This window comes from Labrus mixtus, chromosome 12, assembly GCF_963584025.1.
Source record: "Labrus mixtus chromosome 12, fLabMix1.1, whole genome shotgun sequence".
Taxonomy (NCBI): Eukaryota; Metazoa; Chordata; class Actinopteri; order Labriformes; family Labridae; genus Labrus; species Labrus mixtus.
The window spans coordinates 7139327-7164048 of record NC_083623.1 but is presented as its reverse complement, the minus strand read 5'-3'; the positions used below and the strand labels follow the sequence as shown (position 1 = coordinate 7164048).

The following is a 24722-nucleotide window of genomic DNA, read 5'->3' as shown; positions in this document are numbered from 1 at the left end:
TGAGTGTTTGTGTGCATTGTGAGACACAGAGAGCAGTGGAAAAACCCGGGGGGGGGGAGGGGGTGGGTGGAGGGAAGTACTCACCCCTTCGCTGTTCTGCCCAGTGTTAGCCAGCATCTCCTGCAGGGCCCGCACTGACAGGGACTGCTCCAACACGAAGCTACAAACACACAGGTCTGGAGGAACATACTGCAGGGGGGGCGGAAAAGACGAGGAAAAACAAATGAGTAAAACGGAAGAGAGAGAGAGAGAGAGTAGGGGGAGAGCAAGATGAGAGGCAAAATGGAAAGAAACATCAATATAAAAGGAAATGACAAAGGTGCTGACGTAAATGGGGCTCGTCTCCTGCATGGGTAAAAATAACAATCTTCATGAAGTTTATGCTCCTTGAATGTCATCGACTCTGTTTTGTTGCTCATTTTTTTCGCTGCATTCATCATGCATCATCTGCAGAACTCAGACTTGAGGCAAGTTTGATAAAGTTCTCGAACATTTCAGACTACAAAGGTCATAGCTAAGGAGATTTGGAATTGCATCATTTTCATCAACATTTATTCTGACGTGTATTGACATTGTAAAAGTTGACAGAGGCAGGGGAAGTGCTCAAGCAGCTAAATTGACGGTGACAACCTAGCCTTGCACTGAGGCCGTGTTAATGCAGGAAATAAACATACGTTGAAACACTTTTGTAAAAATCATATTCAAGTGACAGCAGGAAATTCATTTATCGATAATATACTAAAAAAGACCCCTGTGGACAAGGCAGTACGTCTTTTTTATTTCATATTTATTTTTCATATATGTCTAAGTTGTGTTTTTTTTAACAAAAAAATCTCATCCTACTTTCTAAAAGCTAACACATCAAAGTCACAAACTTTTCTGTGGAAAACATTTTCAAAAAGTCTGTTTTGACAGGGTGTCTGACACTAACCCTGCAGCAGCGGGTTCAGGCATTAATAATAACAACATAGAAATCATCATGGTGTGTCTGCTTCTGTAGATCATATAGTGGCTTTAATTTTAACTTTTTCATTACAAGTAAAAAAAAATAAATTAAAAAAACTCACACAGGATCTTTAAATTTCACTTAAAAAACACTGGAATAACTACTTATTTCTTTGATATGCATCCTTCAGAAATTAATTTATTTAGACAAATCGGAGACGCAGATCTTTATGCAGATATATATAAATTCAAAGAACATGCTCACACATTTAACCAGCGGTTCCCAACCTTTTTCGGGCTTGTAACCCCCTGTTTGACACCACAAATCTCTGGTGACCCCAGGTGATCCAAAACACTCAAAATGTATTTGTTTTCAATCATGTAATAGTTTGTCTACTGTGTTGCAAGTAAACATTTATCTTAGACTACATGTAGGTTTATTATTGTGGACAGAGGACGAAAGGCTGGGAGGACATTTCTGCACAATGGATGACAGCCAGACTGTAGATGCTAGTTCCTTTTTTTGCCATTGGCTATGGCCCCCAATTAGCCTGTGTTCAATATATTTCAATATACAATACATTCTTTATTGATCAATAAATACATATTTCAGATGACCCCACTTGAATTCCATGCGACTCCATTTGGGGTCGGGACCCCAAGGTTGTGGAAAGCCTGCATGAAACATGGAATCTAATATCCCTTTTTTTACTAGATACTTCAGCGGCAGCAATGGTTACCGAATTAATTGCAGGCCCTCATCTGAGAGACGAGAGCCACAGAACTGATTAAACTGCTCAGTGAGGAACAGTGCTCATAAATAATTCTGACGCTTTGCAACTTCCCTGCCATCCCGGTGTGCTGCTAACGAGTGGCTGGGGGATTCTGAAGAGGGCTGTCAAAAGGTGTGCAGCCCGCGGATGCACTGACCGATAATTAGTCTGGATGGGCCTTATTTTCATTCACTACACAGGGTTGTTTGTCTGTCCTCTGAAACGAGCTCGAGAACTGGCTTTCACACACACACACACAGGAACGTGTCCAACGTGTGTCTGTAAACTTTCAACGCATGTCTGCCATGATTCAATAATTCAGTATTAACTGACGATGATGAATAATTCACTGATGTGGGGCCGTTCAGAGAAAAGTGATGTATGAAACTGGGATGAAAAAAAAAAACGGTAACATCTGAAGTTGGTTCAAAAAGCTGAAGCGAAAATAGGACACTGGAGTTATGTAATCTCATATGCCTCATTTTGATTTTAGTCAAAGTAGTTTGAAGGCAGACCTGGGGACCGGTTTGTTACTTCATCTGCTTGTGAAATGATGAAAAATGACTTGACAGTATGAAGTGCTAGATGGCAGTGTTGATTAACATTACACTGCTGACTTTAAGTGTAAACAACAACATGTAAACAAGCAAATTAGCCATGGCCCATTAGCTAGCACACCTTCTGAACCTTAGCAAAACTTCATATCCCAGAATGAACTTTTTATTTCCACACATATTTACAGTTTCTCTCTTTTTCACAACAATCACCAGCTACACAAAAAACCTGTCCTGCTCTCTCTCTCTCTCTTTGCGCTAACATAGAGGAGGAATCATTTAAAGGTGTTGGGACCAAGCACTGACACACAACCGGCTGACCCCTGATCTCTGCAGAGAAGTGAGAACGGTGAACAGAGGGGAGGGCTGCTGGGTGATAATGAGGAAGAAGCTGCTCTGTAACTCAACACAAACATCAGAGTGAGTCTCCGACCTACACCACTGTGTGTGTGTGTGTGTGTGTGTGTGCGTGTGTGCATGTGGACACTACTGTTCAGTACAATGGAACGTGAACAGAAAAAAAAAACCATCCAATCAGATGTTCATTAATTTACACCAAGATATTGTGTTGTGAGTGATCAAAATATAATTTGGGAAAGCACAAAAGAAGAACATTTATTCAAGGCTATAGCAGCGCCAGAACTGAACGTATCTCACCCAGAGTTTTCAAGTTATCAGAATTTGAAACTTGGATATCATTCTAGTAAAACGCAAGTGATACCACAGCAAGAAAAATAAAGTCCTAGACAAATAATATTTGGTTATTTCTTGTTTTTTATTCCCATAAATGACTGGCAAGGTCCTGCACACCGTCTAAAATGTACAAAAACTTAACGTTGCCAACATTTCTTTCTTCCTTTGGCTCATTCGGCGCTTTCGGTTAAAAATGTGACTTCAGTTCTGAATCTTCTTAAAGGCTTCGTTTCCTTTTGGTACTGTAACAGATTTCTTTGTTTTCAAACTTGGGGTATTGACACAAAGGGAGCATTTTGACAACCTCTGTCTCACAACAAGTTTTTAAAAAAAAGGGTAAGATTAGGGCGCTGGTGGCGCAGTGGTTAGCGCGCGCACCCCATGTGTGGAGGCCTTGCTCCTCCAAGCGGGCGGCCTAGGTTCGAATCCCGCCTGTGGCTCCTTTCCTGCATGTCTTTCCCCTCTCTCTCTCCCTGATTTCCAACTCTATCCACTGTCCTATCTCTATATATAAAAGGCACACAAAAAAGCCAGAAAATAAATCTTAAAAAAAAAAAAAAAGGGTAAGATTGAGATCGACTTTTTATGGGATATGAGAGCTCCACGTTCAATGACTCATACGACCTTCTGCTGTATCTCAGCCGGCTGCAGACCTTACACCTCAAATGAATTATTCACAACCAATTTTTCAATTAACATACTGGATGAGGCAAACAGAATACAGAACATTCCTCTTTGTCTGGAAATAAAAAAATAAATAAAAAAAAGACTCAGTCTCGGTGTCCAAAGTGACCTTACAGATAGTCTTTTTGTTCATACTCTGTGGGAGCTTGATTCAATACAGTAGCATAAGCTGTGGAAATGAGCAAATGATCCTTCAATAGATCAAACAGGATTATTTTACAGTCTAGAGTATTACATCATATATACATTCATTGGGAGTCCAAAAAAGGGAACTCAAATGATTTATTCCATCGTCTCAAGGTCGGCTACTGTGTATAATCACTTTTCTCTTGTTCCCTCACAGAATGGATGTACGCTGAAAGGAGACATAGTAATATCCTCAACCAAACTGTGTTGCATTTTAAAACAGGTCTGGTGGTGGGAAATATTGTTGTGGGTGTCAAAAGTGGAGTCTTACCTGTCCTTGATTATGGTGATGTGTTGTACATGAATGCCTTTGCTCAAAGTCTTAATGTGCTGGACGGTGGTGCTCTGAGATGAACCTCTAACTGGTTTTCTTACTCACCATTGTAGTTTATATTCTAAAGGTAACTGCAGACTGCTTTAAGCCACACAGGCTGAGATTGATACATCTATTAAGCCATTCCAGACAAACTAGGCACAACTTTCTTTCCTTCCTTTTAAACTTAACGGATGCCAGTCACAACCTTTTTTACAATTTGCCGCTCCCAAAGTACGAACATGTGTCGGGAAAGACAGCTTTTAGGTTTTCTGTGCTGCGTGGAATAATCTGCAGTGATTTTAAATTTCAAAACTTGGTTACAATGAATTTTTTTAAATCCCTGAAGAAATCTCTTGAGCTCAGGCTTTCTGTGTGCTGATGTTTTAGCCGTTAGCTTTTTTAAATCAACTGTATGAGTTTTTTCCTTTCAAATTATGCTGCTTCTATTTTTGTGAATGTCATATTATAAAAGAGACCTCTGATCTAAAAGGGCCACACGTGACTAAATGAAGGTTAAATACATAAACCAGCCTCAACATTCTCCTCAGTGAACCAATCGTGTATTCATCCATGACCCGTAATGTCTCCCTATTTGACTGTCGGGGAAAGGTTGGGAAGAGTTGGTCTTTTTATGGGAATTAAAACAACATGAAATACTGATGACCTTTTTAAACGATCAAAAGTAGAATATTAACCATCACAACAGTTTGTCAGTATTTAAGAGTTAATTCAATGAGAAAATGCATCTTAATGCACAATATGTTCATATATTTTCTAAATCTTTTTGATTTAAAAATTTGATTGGCATAATATGAACCTCCAGTGTTTAGAGGGGGTTATGATGCCCTGCTGATTACAGAAGTTATCAAAACATCAGAGTTTAAAACTCTGAACTTCTTTTTAATTGGTGGTCTAAACTTTTTGTTTCACTTTGGCCTTCCTTCTCTCTGCCAGCTGTGACAAGGAGCCGAGCTTCGTTAGAGAGATGAGGTGTCAGCACCCCCCCCCCCCCCCCTTCTGTCAAACCACATCGTCACATTTGACACTTCACTGCTTTTCACACCAAAGATGGCTCGAAGCTTTGTCACCGGAAAAAAGGTGAGAGGAGAGAGGTGTTTGTGACAGGCTGCTTTGAATCTTGCACCGGTAGGTAAACGGAAACAAAACCCTCACAACCCCAAGCTTTGTTCAAAGTCTTACTGCTCATTGGTCCATTTCAAAACAGGCTTTATTTGATATGCACAGCTCATCAACACCTGGGATCAATGGAGAGTCTTTAAAACTGGATCATAATGTTGTAGTTTTGATACCCAATATAAGTGTTCAGCCCAAAAAGAACACAACATCATCTGTATGAATATGAGCCTAGTGCTAGTCAATGTCACTATTCCCTCGCCAAGCCAATCAAAATCAAGAAGAGGCGGGACTTCTGATGCCAATTTTGTAAACAAAAATGGCGGAGGAAAAACTAATCTGACTGGTCTTTATAAGGGAAACAACTTTCAGGTCTAGGGCTGCTGCTAATGCCAGAACGGGATTCTTTTAAATTGCTTTCAATAGAACCAAAAGCAAGACCTACAGAGCAATTAAAAACAAACAAAGATCACCACCGAGGGAAGAGGGAGTGCTGTGATACAACTTTCATTACCTAGCAACGATAGGGGCTAGTGAGAAGCATTCTTAACTCAGGTCATGGCCGATGCAAGCCCAAAACATAATGTACAGGCCCTTTTTTTAACCTCCATACATCAGCATGACTGACCAACAACAAACTTAATCTCCAGATTGAAATGTTGGCAAAATATAAGAAAAAGTTATGACTCATGATCCACTTTATCCAACATCTGTGTTTGTATTGACGAGCATATTCTTCAGAGAAAACACGATCTGCCTCATTTCAACACCAGAGCATACAGTGCATCTTGTCAAAAAGAAGATGAATGAGCTGTGTAACAAAGCTCTGACAGCTCTGTTGTGTTGCTACAACAACACAGGAAAGAGACACACATTTTTCAAAACACCATCACAATGACAAACTTCACTCCTCCAACAACAACAGTGCTTAAAACCATTTTTTAATACATAATATCCACACAGTCTGTTTCTCTGCCTGAGCTCCCTGTCCACCCAATGGGATGCAGCCACGCAGGAACAAGTTTGTGATCCATAACTGGCACCATGAACACTGTCAGTTTGGTTTGTTGGGGCTCTGTCCAATCTGCGAGCACTACAGCAGAGCCTGGATCTCTGCCCCTGGGGGGGGGGGGGGGGGGGGGGGGGGGGGCATTTTCCATCATGCCCTCACCCATTTTGAGATTGTTTTTAGGGAAGTAGTTGTACTTTGCACCAAGGGGTCTGGGCAGAATGTAATCCATCCCCGGTATTGGACAGGAAAGCTCATCTCAATAAGTGAAAAAGAGGCTAAACAGATGGGTTTTAAGTGGAGGAAACTTTAAGTGTCCATTTGATTTACACACGCCTAGGAACAACAGCAGACTGCAGGGTTTTCTGGACTCCACCTTGTTTTAATAAATCTTTTAAACTTATCCAATAACATTGTTCAATGATCAAATGATTTAAAGATAATATAGCCTATTTTTTTAAAAGAGGAGAGAAACACGACAAGAAAAATAATTCATATGAAGCTCCATTCAAGCCTCGTGTGTAGTTTCACAAAAATAAATGTCAGATCTTCATATCTGGGCCAATTTCTAAATGTTGATTAAGCTGCACTCAGTTAATTACACTTCAGTAACATCTGCTGATGACTTACTTATCTACCATTACCCAACTTCTGGCCATATTTTACCAGAAAGAAGTAATGGATAGTTTTAAAGCATTAGCTTGATTTAAATGGAAAAAAAAGATACATGGTTGAATTTTGCTACTGAAGTAGACAAGTCAAAACATAAGCTAGCATTAAAAGTAAGGATAAATAGGTTCAAATAGTTGCTAAAAATATGAAATATCTAAACAACTGAACAATTAGCTATTAAATAAATGAATTCATTTCATATATCATAAAATTTGAGAAAATCGGGCCAGGTAGTGAGCAAAAATTAAGAGAAATAGTTTAAATTGTTCAAATAAAAGAAAGTGATAAATGTTTGAAATAGTTAGCTAAATATAAAAAGAATCAACTGTTTGGCTTGAATCAGTTTGATCACTGAATTAAATGTAGCCTACGCCCTCTGATGATAATAGTGACAGATGTAACTGACCGAATATTGAAAGTCACAAAAAAGAAAAAAAGAAAAAAGCAATTTGATATCAAAGTAGTTAAGATTTAAAATCACATCAAATGAACATGATGGACGAGTACTGGAGCTCATTGAAAGGAGCTGTTGGGTTACAATCGACAGAAAACGCTGGGAACCACTGATCAACAACAGATTAATAGTTACTGGATGTAACTCCAGTTCTATGAATATGTGCGTAGCCCTCAGGGCGGCCAAGCGGAGCCTCGAAGGGTTAACCAATAGGGGAGCCTGTTAGATGGCGGAGCATGTGCTATATAAAACATTAAAAACAAAAATTCTGCTTGAAATTTAGAGATCAGAGATGATACTTTGAAATGTGTGCTAAGTACCTCCCCAGCATTAAGGCCACCAATATACCTTTAAACCCTTAAAGCTGCCTGCCCATTGTCAAACTGCCACCGACTTGCCTTTGTCATGTGATCTACAGCAACCTTAAAACTTTGAATTCAAGCAAAGCTGTGTGCCACTCTTACCTTCGCTTCAGATGTGGCTTCCAGGTAACCGCGGCGGTTGCCGAGTCCCTCAGCAGCCAAACAAAACTTGTGATGCTCCTTCTGGATGGTGGCCACACACTGGAGCACCACCTCATCGTCCTGCCAGAAGAGAGGGGAGCATTAATGCCAATAAATGTCAGACAGTGACCTATCCAAACTAAACAAGACCAGACAAGAAGGAAATCGTCTTTATTGGCTCAGTTTTTATGCCAACACTCGGAAACAAATATACGGCGAGGTTTTTTTTAAACTGACATCTAGTTTAAAACAAGAATATAGCTAATAATAAATAATTAAAATGCATTTTGTAAAGGCGCCTTTCAAAAGAACGCAAGGCCACCTTACAAAACAGAGAGAAAAACAACAAAACAATACATCGATAGCTTTATGATTAGTCACCAAAAAGTTATGTTGGGACAAGAATCTGGGAGATTTTTTGAATAAGAATCCCAAAAAATGCAGAGGTTGAGGAACACAGGGCTGAGGGGACATAGGGTTTAGGGAACACAGGGCTAAGGGGACATAGGGTTTAGGGAACACAGGGCTGAGGGGACATAGGGTTTAGGGAACACAGGGCTAAGGGGACATAGGGTTTAGGGAACACGGGGCTGAGGGGACATAGGGTTTAGGGAACACGGGGCTAAGGGGACACAGGGTTTAGGGAACACAGGGCTAAGGGGACATAGGGTTTAGGGAACACGGGGCTAAGGGGACACAGGGTTTAGGGAACACAGGGCTGAGGGGACATAGGGTTTAGGGAACACGGGGCTAAGGGGACACAGGGTTTAGGGAACACAGGGCTGAGGGGACATAGGGTTTAGGGAACACAGGGCTAAGGGGACACAGGGTTTAGGGAACACAGGGCTAAGGGGACATAGGGTTTAGGGAACACAGGGCTGAGGGAACATAGGGTTTAGGGAACACAGGGCTAAGGGGACATAGGGTTTAGGGAACACAGGGCTGAGGGAAAATAGACACGCTCCTTGTCCGTTAATCTTCACAGGACAGCAAATACTTAAGTTTCTCAAAATGTTTTGGTTTCTTTGACAGCTGCAAAATTAATTTCTTGTCTCTTACAAACAGAGCAAAGGAGCAAACACTGTCTAAATTGCCTTGACAGCGTTGAGGTATTTGTGTGATTTGGATAGTGTGCAGGAATCTACTTGCCATTTCTGGTCATTTGAAATCAAGAAATTATCCAATATCGGAAAAATAAGACACTCTGAGTTACACAGTAAGACACTGAGTGCATTTTGTATGGACTGGTGATTAAATCAGATAAATGGAAACACACAGAAATAGACTTGTCAAAGTTGAACAATCAACCATTTCTACTTTAGAAAACAAACTACGTTAATGAATAGTAGAATAAGAAAAGCATCTTTGAGTAGTATCATGTTCAAACCTGTTACACACACACTGTGGTATCTCTGTGGGAGAGAGGGGAAACCTCGATTCAATCAGCGCGACCAATAAATGAACATCTGTATCTGTCAGGGTCGAGAGGGTCGCGCTCTATTTGGCAACACACACACAGATATTGATTTATTTGTGCACTGCACTGCATGTGTGTGTGTGTGTGTGTGTGTGTGTGTGTGTGTGTGTGAGTATGAGTGTGTTCATGCCTCATGCCAGCTCACGTCCCACACTAATCTGAGCTGATGGTTGCCATGGTTCTGGCTCCCACCTCCTTCACAGCAGTATTAATTCAATAGATTTAGATCCAGGCTACACAGCACCCACAGACTCGGGAGGCGCGATAACAGACCCTGACAATATTTCATCCAGTGGCACCCTGGACCCAAAACTGGAAAATTAAATGTGATCGCAAAGTTAAACTCGCTGCGTGATCAGACTCTTGTGTGAGAAAAAAATAGATGAAAGAGATTTTTCAGTTTTTCGGAATGCCTCTCATTCTTGCATCAGATTTTATAATGCATTCTTAACATCACGGTCATCCGTAGCAAACACAGCTGTACAGGTGGAAATAAAAAAACAGGAGAATGGGTTCTTTTGAAGCATTCTCTGAAAATGAGGACATGAGTTTTCCGCTACTTTCAGAAAAGTTCAGACGCTGTTGGATGCCCAAAGGGTCAATTTCTTGGTTTCTTATTTATGTGAGGCTTTCAATTATGCATTGGCATTAACCCACAAAATATTTTCTCTGTCTTTCTGGCTTACTGGTATACAGTATGTATGTGGGATGTGTTAAGAATCATAAAAGGTAACAACCCTGACTGTCTTCTCACTTAACAACAATACACTTTGTGTGCATTCATTAAGCAGGACGAAGCTGTTTGTGAAATCATACACTGCAAGTTATTAGTTGAAGGCTGGGACGAACCAGCATTGTTTAATGCTTTATATTTTAAGGAGTGGAATATTATACATAATAACTCTCTTTAGCCATGCAGCAGCTAAAGTAATTAGAACTGAAGCTAATTAAAGCAGATCCAAAAACAAGAACTCAGGTCTCAGGCATTTATTAACAGCCTTATTATAGAAGTACTTTTGGTAGTTTGTGTTTCAGGGCAATAAAAATCGATCAGACGCTTCTTAATGTAAATACATTAGAGTTAAATGTCACAGTGAAGTGAGCGAGGGGACACGCTGGCACAGCACTCCTTACTAGCAGCAATGTAAATACCCAATGGCCCCGACTTAGGGCTCGAGGGAGGTGATTACTGATAGGAGAAAACATTAGAGCTGGGTCTGAAACACCGCTGCAGCTTCATTGGTAGTCGTGTGATGGAAGAAAAACAGCTTGTTGTTTCAGGCTACAGATAGGGGGGAACTCAATATGACCACAGGATGACGGAAGACTTGTCACCTCTTTAAAATCGAGTAAATACACCTCTTTCTTTCCAGCTGTTTGGGATTCTGGTGGCCGTATAAAAGTAGCAGGGCCTGGCACTATCTCTGGAATACTAAACCTTCATGCGTACAGTTGCATGTTGTTTTTAAAGGCTTATGTAACTGCTATTTCAAGTGTGAATTGTTCTATAAATGTGACTAATTTCATGAAATCTTTCATTTATCTGTGAGGAATATCCTCCAACACAGAATTTAGGTCCAACAAAAAAAATCCCTACAGTAAAAGCTAGGCATAGAAAAAAATATTCATGCAAACTCGACAGCCCCTCTCAAAGGCTTCTGAGATACAGAAAGTGCTTTTTTCTTTACTCCCTTTGATTGTGAGGCTTCAGAACCTGAAGTGGTCCGAGTTGCACTGGGATCAAAACTACATAGACTGGATGCCATCCAGTCATCTGAGTAGTGTGAGGAAATGGGAGGAAGAGCAGGAGGGAGGATAATGCCAAAAATTGTTCTAAATAAATACAACCCCAAGAGACACTACATGGGACTGTTTGATATTAAAAATGGATACAGATTGAGCATTATCTAATGAAAGATCCAAAAATGAATGGAATAGCAACTAATCCCAAAACTAGGACGCTTTCTTGAGACTCTTCATGTCTCTCTCTGCACCCCTGAGTTGATCCTCAGCCAGAGAATCTGGTGAATCTGAGGCAAAGTGATCCTAGCAGCAGCAGTGTGACCATCTGCTAGACAGCTAAAGAGCAGCATCAGTACTATGTATAGGGCCCCGGCCTGCAGCGGGAGGAGGCAGGCGCGGGGTTGGGTGGCTGCTTCACCCAGCTTCCAAGTGTAGAGCGGGAACTTGACCCTACCATCTCCCAAACTGACCCCACCCGTCTTTACTACCCCTCGAGATCCCTCCGGATCCTGTAAGTCCGACAAGTCATCGATATAAACAAACAAAAGAAAAGTTTGTCACTCCTGTTTGAAAGACTTCGGGCACTGCTGGGTGTGTCTCTGTGCTTCAACAGACCCTCCACGTTTCCCCACTCTTCACTTGCTTTCATTCAGTTCACCAGAGCAGCCAGCTTATGCGCGCCTTAACAGACAGCGGCAGGTGTGTTTGTGTGCGTGTGTGCGTATATGTGTGTGAGCGCGCGCGGCCCAATGCATCCACCAACCGAAACCCGAGAACTACAGATGCCCCGGCGTGCCAAATAAACTCCCACAACTCACCCAGCGCTGCCACCAATGTGAACTTGAGAAAAGGTGAATCTGCTCAATCCCTCAGCGCTGCTATTTTGACATGCATGCTTTGCACATGCTCAGTGGAGATCAACGGGAAGACTTAAGGATAGGAAGAAAGAAAGGCAGACATGGGGTTAAAAAATTGAAGAGAATAAAGAAAGTTCCAGCACGTCTGTCTCCTTGTTCACACTGTCTCAGTGTGGAGTCCGTCTGGTCAAGCGTCGTGTTTCTCATAAATGTCAGGCTGGGTGCTAAGTACAGGCTGAGCTATGTGTTTTAGTGAAGCTTAGCTAACAACATGGAGAGCAGAGTAGACGCAGTGTATATGTGTGAGAACTACAACCTGATATTTCAGATAGAGCTGACGTTGGAGCCTATCAGAGCGCTGTAAACTGAGATTTAAATGTTGGTTTCTTTTTATTTTATTAAGTTTTTATTTTTTCAAAAATGTACAGACAGTTTCATCCGTTTGAATAACAGAAAATGTCCAAAGGCCTGTGATATATTTAATTTCACATATACATTTTAGTTGTGTCTATGAGACATGAGACCATAAAACGGGACCATGACCTCTTAAAGTTCTCACCTTATTTCTAACATAACAGTGTTTCCCCTACCATTATATTTGGGGGGCGGCCCGCCGATAGAAAACCCATGAACACCAAGATTCCTTCAAGTGTTTGTGTCGGCGTGTCTGCGTGCCCCCCCCCCCCCCCCCCCCACGCTGTAAACACTGCATGAGTTCCATCCATTTTTCAACTTTTCATTAATCTGAGGACCAGCTGTGACAACCCTTTTCATTATCCCTACAAAGTCATGTTTGGATATGTTGGGCAGTTCTGTCTGTATAGCATGACTGGAAGGTATAGTCTTGGGGATATAGGTACCTGTTAAGCCCAACACTTCCCTATGTATTCTTCATTTCACAAAAAAAATGTTTTCTAATGTTGAATACAGAAATCTTTATGAAGCATGTATCCAACAAGTGAAGTGAACTTTTCCTTTTTTGGGGGTTCCTGGACTTGAAAGTATGACAGCTAGCACAGATTAAAAGAATGTCTTCCCTCAGAGTGCACTGTCAACCTGACTTTAAATAATTAAGCTACAACTCACAATGTTCCAACTTGGTGATAAATATTTAAAACCTTGTAGATCCGTAGGACATGGGAGAGACTGTGACAGTTTAAAAAATGATCAAAAGCAGCAGAGGACCTGATAAAGTGCAGCGACAGTGAAAAACAGAACTCGAAGCAAAAACAGACACTGATGTAAACAAGAATCAAAGAGAGAGAGAGAGAGAAAGAGAGGTGTACTTGGAAGTGGGATTTTCAGCAACTTGACATTTAAGCTGTAAAGTGAAATTAATCGATACTGCTGTCAGCTACACTGGTTGCAGCTGCAGCTACATTTATCTCAGCCACAAACAGCATTAAAACAGACCTCATACTTCAACCAGTCCCTCAACAGGTTGTTAAATAGCTATGACACTAATAATAAGCATTCATAAACATGGACTCAAATGCAATTTTTTTTTTGTCCAATTGGCTCAGATTGCTGTTTTTGTCAAGTGTTAAACCAAAATAAAATTAATGTAGCCAATTCCATGATCTCTCCTACAGCTAACCAAGTAGTTTGACGCCCAGAACAAGTCAAAACTACAACCACTTTGCACTTCTAACCACATGTACCGCCATAGTACCATTTAAAACCACTGCAACGAAAACTACCTGGTTAGGTTCAGGAATTAATTAGTTAAATTTGGTCCAAAAGTTTTTTGGCCTATACGTTGGCTTTTGGTTCCACGAGAGGAAAATCTCTGATCTCATGGGAGAAATGCTGTTTTTTGTTTTTACCCTTCCATCCACCCAGAAGTCCCAACAATTATCCTAATCATAGTCGATTTTCTTCACTTCAAACACTTGGTTAACATCTACAACGTCGTAGCTGTCTATCTGGCTAAATTCAAGCAGTACATGGATCGAGAAAGGGAAACATCATGGGGCGGGTTAAAATAACTACTACATGTTGACCTTTGGTTTCATGGACTCAAACTTGGGTCTCCTGTGTGACGGTCCTAGTGTTGTATGGCCAATCCATCATCGCCCCCAAATACCACCACAAACTAAGTAGGTAACAGCTGTTGCTCCGAGCGACTAATATTGTCAGGGATGATTTTACATCAGAGTTAGTTGAAAGCCCAGTGCGTCTCATCTAGAATACTTTCTCAGAGAGTATGAGATGCCCAGGGCCATGACAAAGTGTTTAGATACAACGGCATAAAAACGGCTTGGATGTCCTCCCTAAGCAGAAAGCATGTAACACAGAAATATCATGGAACAAATGGAAAACTATGCCAATGTACAACAATCTATGGACCTATTGGTTATTGTCTGAACCTAAAATTTGCCTCTGGGAGCAAAGGGCAACTTTTCAGGGCTTCGATTACAATGTGTGACTTCTTCATGAACTACCTTGTTCAAAGTTTCCAAATCTGTTCAATCGAACTTTGAATATTCTCCTAACATTGGACATGCCGTCAACGTTCTGTCAATGCAATTTTCAAATCTTTGATTCTTTGAGAATACATGAATGATATTTGTTCCACTTTTTTCAGGGGTAGAAGAAAGGAAAGACCATTTGTATGTAGAGCAGTGGAATAAAAGGCATATAACATTTCAATTCAAAATAACCCACACGGCATGAGATTAGTTGTGGGAGAAGGAAAAGGAATGTCCCACCACTTTTAGCCCTTGGGTCCTAGAATAAATGATCTTCATGCAGAAAATGTAATTCCACTGTTACAATAACAAGGTCTTCACGAATAAACACTGGAAGTCAGACATTAACTTGGACTCATTAATGTCGTCTTTGGAGGAATAAAGGGCGAGTCTAGTCAGACAGAACAAGGGATTAAGTCTTTTCCCTTCGAAGTTTAAAGAGCCACAAAAGAGCCACAACGCTCCAATGACAGTTAATGGACTACAAATCAGGGATTAGACAGAAGTAGCAGACCCACTTTGCCAGTGTTTCAAGTCATTTTTACTCAAAAGCCAGACAGCTTACTGTCAGTGCTGAATCAAATGAATGAGGTTCAAGTCTGTGTCTCGACACCAATCAGAGACTCTGCTCTAGACACAAACAAAAGAAAGCTGCACTGTATTCTGGTGCTGACTCAGCAGGAAATGTCAGGATTCAGACTTATCTGACTACAATGTTAATTTAGAATTACTTATATACAACTTGACAAAACACAGATATACTTAGATGCAGAAAATGTCATGGAGAAAGACCAGGGGATTACAGAGATTTGTCATTTAAAGCTCCTGTGAGGTACTTTCAGTTTGTGTCCATTTTGGCGACCCCTGTGGGCAAAGTGGTGCTTGTTAACTCTTTTTTTTTAATCTTTCCTGTACAGTACATGAATAAGGAGTATTTTCTGATCAATATAATCTCATCTTTCCTTTAACATCTGTTCAGTGTTTTCAGGCAGTATATAAATATTAAGCCTTATTCTTGATGGTCCAGTTTGCTTTTTTTGTTACATAGAGGAATCGGTATTCATTTCAGTTTGTTTTAAAAACTAGTTCCTCACTCAATCAATCATTCAAACAATCTTAAAGCTCCTCACAGGATTCATTTAACATTTATGCTATCAGTGTCACACACAGTGTAGACATATGAGACTGCAGAAGGTGTTTAGTCTGAGTCAGAAATGAATAATGCAGCACACATCTGAGCGCTATATTTAAAAAGAAAAGAAAAATAATTCTCAGTCAAGCAAGTTTTTATCCCACAGTAGACTGCCATGGATCACAGACTCCAAGATTTATATTGTGTTCCCGTAACAAATTGGATTTTCTTGGCTTGGTTTGTATGCATATTGCTTTAGAGAGCTTAAAATAGTAGAGGCACCCATGTGTGCAAGGCTGACACGTCCACCTCAGCAGAAGGACCGAAAAAAGGTGAGGCCTCCGGTCAGGGACGAAGCTGGAGCCTCTCTAAAGTCCATCATCCTGTCCGGTGAGACGGAGCGGACACAGACGAGTGCTTGTGTGTGTGCTTGTGTGTGTGCGTGTGTGTGTGTGTGTGTGTGTGGGGGGGGGGGGGGGGGCTGTGAGGTTAACAGACAGGAAGAAAGTGGAGAGATCAAGTGAAGCGTAGATATGCACCTGAAGCAAACTTAAGCAGCATTTACACACTCTAAAAATCCAAGCTCCTGACCCGAGCCGACTTTTGTTTCCCACTGCACCCTGTCAGCTCTGTGTGGGTCAAATCTTAAGCAGACTTTGGAGGATTTCAGCTCTAATGCCTCAAAAGCTTTGAAGACGGCAGTGTGACGAGGCAAGCATTTCTCATCAGAATAGATCTCAAATTTTCATTCCTTAGACAGGCAGAATCGCTACTGGTCAATAGAGGACGGGACACGAGATAAATTCAATGAGCATTAAAGTGTTTTTGCAATACGTCAGTAGCAGTGTGTGACAAGGTAAACCTGCCTCCCCACAAGGACTATAAATTGTGTCCAGATCCATCAGGCTACAAGATGTCATCTGTAGACATCAGCTGCAACGCATGGATGAACAAAACAAACAGAAAGGAGTGTGTCTTTGTTCGGCTTACTGAAAAACTAAAGATGAGTGAAATATCAGCAAAATGAAAACAAAAATATAATTTGCCTGTTCTTAAACACTTAATTCATAGCTGTCAGAAAGGAAGTTAAATGTTTCCAGTTATTCAAACTATGGATTATGTCTTGGCAGTGATCATTAATAAAATGGTTTGGAAGTGATTGAGCGCTTGATCCTTTCCTAATAGCTGCTAGCACCTAGCAAAGCTCCTGAGGAGGCTTATTAAACAGCGAGGTTTTGCTGTAATAGAGCTTTCATTCAAAGAAAACTTAAAGCCCCTGATAAGTCTTGGCTCCAAATCTTTAATCAGGTCATACGCCCATTAAAATCCAACAACAAAGGGATGAATCAGAGTAAGTTAACGTGCCAGATATTTTCCCCAAGAGTTGGTGGAGACCAAAAACAAAGCTAATAGGTAAAAAATAGTTTGTAAACTAATTCTAAACCTGTAGGTTTGGGTTCCACAAATTATATTTACAAAATTAAGACAGATAACCCAACAGTCAGCTACTCTGATTTTTATTCTTAATGTTCTTAAACTTTGATTGATCCATCGAGGTTAGTGGCATCACAGTTTTCCCATTGAGCCCCACCCAGTGTAAACTAGAAGTCATTTAACAAATGTATCTTTAAAAAAGCCAAGACTGTTCAAAGTTGGTCAGAAAATGTGTTTCTGTTGGATCCCATTTTACACATTTAGAAGATGATTGAGAAAATTCACTTTCAGGACCCCTAAGCTAAAATTAAAAAGCAACTCAAAATGGTAACAAAAGAAAACCACTAGAGGTGACAACAAACTGAACCATGTTTGTATTGAATGAAGGTGAACTGACCGACCCAAGGGGCATTCAAACCAGCAAGAGGAGGCTCACTGTCTGCACCTTTTCCAGCCGTCGGTTGATTAATGAAGGTAATTATTTCGGTTGAGAGTCCAATTGCACTGCTGAAAATGCTGCCTCTGCGTGCCTACTGTTAACTCTCCATGGACAACCACAGGCAACGTACTGCACAGTTATTCCAGCTGAAACTAAAATATAAATGTCTTGAATTATTTTGTTTTCTTTGATAGTAACCTTCATACACTGTAAATATCAATGGACGAAGCCTGAGTGAAGTCCCTCCTCTGTTACTGCAGGGGGGGCTAACCTAACTTTCAGTCAACTTAACGACAGGCTGAGAGCTGGAGCTGAGGCGGGTTTTAAGCCTCCTGACAAACACTAAACCACGACCGCATCTGAATCTGGTCAGCTTTTGGCCTTGTTGTGAACAATGCTCATCCTTCATGAAATCAAAATGGGGTGAGTTATCAAAAATTCACCCACCGTACAGTGTGTGACAATAGAGACGTGAGCTAATCAGACCAATTTCTTTTCTTGAACCAGCCTGTAAACATGTTAGTATCTGCTGTAAAAACAGATTTTTCACTTCCGCATCCGCTGAATTTTCAAGTCGGGAGGTTGTCGCTGGGTAGTAAACGAGGCGTTACAAGGTCCAGAGGGGGTTGGCGGGGCCAGCAGGGGAGAGCAGTGCTGTGTATGTGTGTGCGCATGTCCGACTGTCAGTGTATGTGGAGCTCTTACTTTGCTGTGCTCTATCGCGCTTTCACAACATCGCAATGTGAATTCACAGACTTGGACACCAATATTACACTGTTGCGGAATCAATATGAAAGGCGTAATGACGGCGGGGCTTCGCTACTGCACTGTTTTGGAATATGAAAAGGGCTAACGACTTAGAAGCTTTCTAAAAATCTGAATCAATACCCCATTATTTAATCAGTTCAATTCGTTTGATTGGCCAAGCAGAAAAAAAAAATAGTAGGAAACTTGTATCCTAAACATTGCAGGCCAATCATATGCATACAGAGTATTTTAGGGACTCAATACCGGAACATAATGAAAATAAAACCAGAGGCAACACACACAAGCTGAAACTACAAGAAGCCTTGTCTCTCCAATGTTATAATTTATGGGTGATTCTTTAGTTTTACAACACCAGTTCAAGGTTGAAGACAAAGGTTAGACAGCCTTCTATTCACAACACAGAGTAGGAAGAGATTCATCAATATCTCAGCTTTTATAACCACATTTACTACCCTTGCCATTTACAACGTCATGTTAATTTTGGGGGTAACATCAATTCTTAGGTCACATCTCACATTTTAAATGCACAACAAATGATCTCATCCCACATGAAACATTTACTTACATAATGTCAGCTTGAATGATAGATAATTCCATTATTTAACTAAACAAGGACACCCAAGTCACAACCCCTCACATCTCATCTGCAAATTGAAACCTAGAGGGAGGACTTGTGACGTAAGGTCCTGCCACCTTTAAATCACGGTTGTGAAAATGACGGAGGATGGCAGCAGGCACGCTGTCCTTCAGCGCTGATGATTGGAGAGAGATGCCAAAGAATGCACGGATGCTTTGCCATCACTACCTGCACGATCGATACAGAGGAAATCCTTCCTGTTCAATTTAAAATCAGGCAGTGACAGGTTCATCTGAGGCCGCAGGACAACTCTGCCTCTCTCTCTCTCTCTTTCACTTTCCCCCGACTCATTGAACAGGCAAGCTTTACAAGGGCATCAACTTGTGCAGTATAGTAAATGCTGCATACTTCACTGGAATAATGACTCGTCAACTCTGGGATTATACAGATTCAATTTCTACAATGAATAATATATCAATGGGCTCCTTACTCCTCACAGTTTAAGGAGTTTGTTGATGGAAATTTGGCAAGGTTGACCTTTCAGCACTAAATTATTACCAGTCAGAAGAAGCCTTACACTCACATTTATCATCATAACTTCCATGAAGCATCCTCCCCTCAGATACATTGTATAAATATATTTGTTTGAATGTTTTTTTGTGAAATATATGCTGCTAAACTGGTGCTCTTTAATCTTGCATACTCTGCATTATCACCACAAATGATCTGAATGTTGTTGGATTTTATGCAAAACCCCAGAAAACTATCACACACACCTCTAGCTTGTTTTGTCAGGAGCTGTTTCCAAGGTCGTATTTTAACTAAAAAGTCAAAATCAAAGATATATAATTTCTTCAGCAGAAAAAGGAAATTAAACTTCCTGATAATACAATAATACAATCTGCAGATGAAGACAAGTGTGATGTCATAAAAGTTCTTACCTATGTTCTTAAAGACATTTAAATGAAACCATTTCAACTATTTTTTTTAATCTCTGTAACTCTGACACTTGCTGCCTGTCTGTCTTAACATCAGTCGGACTCCCGTCTTCATTTTCTCTGACACCTGACTCCCCTTTCTCTCAGACCTTGACAACTCTTCAACCAATGAAATCAAAGTCACTCAACCAGCCCGTTCAGTAGCTCAACATTTATCATAACACAAGTTTACACTCTTAATCCCTTCAGTCCAATTAAAGATTTAAAACCTAAAACATTTTAACAATAATTCTCAGTCATTCAGTAACGATCTACCACAGTTCAATAACAACCAACTTTGGACTGCAGTCGTCTATTGCCATCTATGTGCATTAATAAATTACTGGACACAATGAATGTGATTAGCAACACCTGCTAATCTGTATGCAGTAAAACCTTAGGGGCATTTTTTAGGCAACATGAATATAAAAAATAATCACCCAAAATAAATATATATTCAGATAAGTTATTGCACAGCATGATTGAACTCTTCTAAGTTTTCTACCTTGTTAAATAATAATAATCATAGCTGGAGGTAAACCCTCACTGTGCTCCTTTCAACGCTCAGTGACACTGTCCATTACGTTGATATATGAAGCTTAACTTAATGCTGTAAACTAATGAGTGCTATCAAGCATTAGGTTTCTAAATGCGACTTTATCCCTATAAAAATGGTGTTAAAGTGCCACTGGTCTAGTTCTGCCTCGACTCGAGCTCTGGCCCGGGTGTGGTTTAGTGCCATGGGAGCAGAGCTGTATGTGCTGTGGAAGCATCATCTTTAAAAAGGCTAAATTTAAACCCCCAGAGTCCTGGCCATGGTATGCAGAAGGGATCCAGAACAACATAAACTCCAAATAAGCCCTGAGGAGCAAGCTACATGGTGCACTGTGAACCTTGTTTACCTGGATTTTAAGGTGTTACAGTATCTCACCTTCACAACTATGTGTAAATTGAGCATATATTTATGTCAGCTATAAATATTTAAAGATCAAACTTTTCTAAATAGCCTACATTTGAAAAAAAAAAAACATAACTGGCCCTTAGCTAATGTTCGTTTAGCCTATTTTAGATCGTCAAACTTCCATTCATGTGTAGCAAACATGAAGTTTGTAATAAAATTGTGGAAATATTAACACAGTGAATTCAAAGTACTTAAAGAAACATTGGATCTTTTGTTTCAGTAATACGTAAGACAAACAGACTTAGTAGCGGCGTCTGAAAGTGGAACAGTTTCTTTTAATTGAACGTAGCTAGCAAACTTACAAGCAAGCTAACATTAGCTTAACCTTAAATCTCAAATGACAGTCAGTGTTGCAGCAACCACCTGACTTCCAAAATACAAAAACAATACAATTTAGGTAGATAAAATAAACATAAAAGGGTTATAAAAATATAGCTTTGATGATCTTGTTAGCTAGGTTTCTGTGTTGGGGTAGCTTAGCTTACGACATTTCTCTTTGGGTTGTCTTCAGTAATAAGTTTTACAAACCTAGCATGCATAGTTATGCTTGCTGAGCCATAGTTTCAGAGTCATCTATCATCTGACAACTAAGCCTCTTAAAGCAATGGCTAACTTTTTGAGTCTTCAAATGTTGGTGGCTGGTGGTTAGACTTCTGTCCAAGACTTCCCTTTGTGTGGCTACAGTCGGACTAGCGTACATAACTTAAGAAGCCAGAAGCAAGTGTGAGATGACAGGCAACAACTAAGAGTCGATTTTTGTGTTGCACTTGCAAGCAGATATCGTTTTACAGAGATCAAGCTAAACAAGATAAAGTCTATGATGGGATCCAAGATCACGCAATGTCCACTAAATTGCTTGTTTCTTAAGAAAATCCCCAGAAATTACTCCTGGCACCATGTTGTTATTTTTAAGATTAAACCTTTTATAGGCTATATGGGAAATGAAATGCAGATCTATAAAGTTACAGAATAGAATTCAGTCTTCAATGTGCAGTAGATCTATGACATTTTCTTCTTCTTGGTTGCTTATTATTGCCATCATCGCTGCCAGCGTTCCCGACGTTACACATCAACAGCAAGGTGAGACTGTCTCTGGGCTGAAATTGAATCACAATGTCTGGACCTCTGTCACCACCTGACAGAAGCGTCCAATGACAGGACACTCTACACTTTTAAAAACTCTGTATTTTATCTCATGTACACCTCACTTTTAAAATTAGAGCATCCATAATATAGCTTTGAAATCCAACACATTTTGTTCTGTAATTCTTTCCGTTCAGAAACAATGCCACAAATGCAGTTGTTGACCAAATGAATGACATCCCCATCCGTCAAAGGCACACCTGACATATACAGGCTTATAGCATAATGTTTAACAGATGGTAATGTAGTGTTTTTCAATTAGCACTTTTATTTTTAGGGCTTCCATTGAGCATGTTTCACTCAGCACAGAGGTTTGATAAGAGGGCTTGGTGAACCTCAGGGGAAGCCCCCCTCTCAAATCGCTGTTGTCATCAAATAACCAGGATGCCATTGTGACAGTAGAATTTGAGAGGCATGGGTCAGCATATCACTGGCATCACAAATAGTAGGAGCTGTTAAGTACAGGGTCCCGGCATGCCACTAACAACCAGCCAAACCTTCTGGGGATTACATATAGATTAGCAATGTGATGTATATCAACGTCTCAAAGCCATGAGAGAGTCGATGACGTTTACAAGTTTTAAGCCAAATGGAAATAAATGGAAAACCAAAACAAAGACATGTAACTAAATGTTGCATTAAAGTACCATACCGACGTGTTTGCAAGTTTCAGCTCCATGCAAGGGCCAATTCCCACTTTTGTGAAGTAGTTTAACATTGCAAGCCTTTAACAATATTGGTGTGATATCCGACATAGATTTCCTAGAAATTTTCAAAATCCAAACAAATAACCCTGATGATGTCATCGGGGGTTATCTCCACTTGGGATTCAATTTGTTTACAAACATAACGAGCTGTGTAAAGTCCAAACGAAAGAGGGTATACTGAGAGAGGCTATCACGTTGCATTATGGGAAATGTAGGATCAAGGTTTTAGGGGTGTGGCTTAACGAGGGATTAAAGTTGGGATATCTTGGTCTCTGCTGGTCCGCCTTCTAAAATGAGTTGACAGATGTCTAACTTTATCATGGCGTGTTCCTTTTAATGTGTACACTATTGGACGGATGCAGATGTTAACATGTGTTGGATAAACACGCCTAACCAAAGTTTCAATATAGAGGATTACCTTTTGGAACTTACCCAAATGGAAACCTATTGTTGACTGAACAAAATGTAAAAACATAAACGCATATTTCTAAATCACAGCAATATGGTTTGCAGAATTTTTCTGTGATGTACATTTTGAGTGGACTGAAAATGAAAAACCACTGGCACTGGATTGTCCTTGAAATACAAAAATAATGAATTTAGAAAGCAACTGTATAACATCTGTAAAACAAACTGCCATGAATTAGGTACATTTTATAAATCGTTGGTGTGTCGAAGTGGTGTACACAAATATTTGACAATTCAAACCTCTCTATGAAAATCATCTTCAGAGCTAAAATCAACAACAACAACAAAAAACCTTTCAGGGTATTTCAAAGTCTCGGATGGAGGCAGATGGCTTCAAATCAGACAGACATCCTCTCTGTCCATATTGCTGGTGTCACAACTGACTTCTATTGCCCCCTCATGTAACACCTGGGTCACAAAGCTTGACGGGGAGAGAGAAGAATACGTGCGCGGTCGAGATATATCCACCACACCAACATACAAGCTGTCATATCAATTACAAGCATAACTGCTGTGCACAACCACATCGAGCAATCTGCGTCAAACCACTAAAATAGTCATCGCAGAGGTTGGCTTGGCGTGTGAGCACAACTTATTGAAACTCCTTTCCCCCCCCAAGGAGGAGGACACCACGAAAAGTGCAAATGTGGCAAAATGGTTTATTATTTAAAAGAGAGGCGTGGGAACATTTTTTTGCACAAGGCGTTCCCGTGAAAAAGCGATGAAGGGTGGAAAATGAGAGAGAGGGGGGCATGTGTTATGAAAAGGGAAGCGTGTGTTGAGGCAATATTATTTTATTTTTTTTGTTGCCCTTGCACCAGCAGACGGGAGTCTCATTGAGATTCCCCACATCAAGAGTCCTGTCGACAGGTGCGCCGGTGCAACCTGCGGCAACTTCACACTCAAGAAATCATGCACAACAAGCAAAAACCAAAAATAACTCCATTTCTCCCCACGCAAACTTGCACAATTAATCCAACTTGTATCGCTGATTTACTTAATTGACGCGTCGCGTGCCGTCTCTGAAAGCGTTAATTGTCGACGGGGAAACTGAAGCCAGCAACGACGAATTTCTCTTTTACTTACAGTTCTCAAGAACTGGATCTCATCTTCCCCTTCTCCGCCCTCAGCCATGGCTGTGAAGGAGCCTGCTCAGACTCTGGAAGCCACCACTGACTGCCGGCAGAAACGCGATGCTGTGCCTCTCAAGCCGATATTAGCATAGAGCTCATCCACAGCCATATAGGGCAGCCCGGCCGAGCCCCCCCCCCCCTCCTCCTCCTCCTCCTCTCTCTCTTCACCCACCCACCTACCTACCTACCCCCCTCCCCCCCTCATGCACCCTTCCTCCCCCCTCCTCTCCCGTCGCCTCCAGAAGCAGTGCGGAGCCAGGGCATCAGAGGACCAGCTCCCGGAGGTGATGAAGATGCTCATGACGATCAAATGGTTGAGTCAGCAGCTTTGACGTTTCCCTGTCTGCCAGTGACGTATAGGGGGGGGGGGGGGGGGGGGGGGTCTCATGGTGTCGACATGAATGGCATAAGATTTTCATCTATCATATAAACAACTCCGACTCCGAAGTTTTCTGTTAAAGCTCATTTTACATTCTACAATTTTACATTGGAAAGACAAGATGCAAGAAGAT

The 24722-nt window shown here is 40.8% G+C and overlaps 1 protein-coding gene across 4 annotated transcripts in view; it reads right to left on the bottom strand.

Annotated features, from left to right (window-relative positions):
* ryr3 (ryanodine receptor 3) overlaps window positions 1-24305 on the bottom strand; it is a 128841-nt gene extending 104536 nt beyond the window's left edge. For all 4 annotated transcript variants that reach the window (XM_061051727.1, XM_061051728.1, XM_061051729.1 and 1 more), the window contains exons 1-3: window positions 24164-24305; window positions 7885-8004; window positions 85-189 (exon numbers count right to left, since the gene is read on the bottom strand). In XM_061051727.1, coding sequence (XP_060907710.1) covers window positions 85-189; window positions 7885-8004; window positions 24164-24211 — 273 coding nt within the window. In that variant the 5' untranslated portion in view covers window positions 24212-24305. The remainder of the gene's footprint in view (window positions 1-84; window positions 190-7884; window positions 8005-24163) is intronic.
* Window positions 24306-24722: the final 417 nt, after the last annotated feature.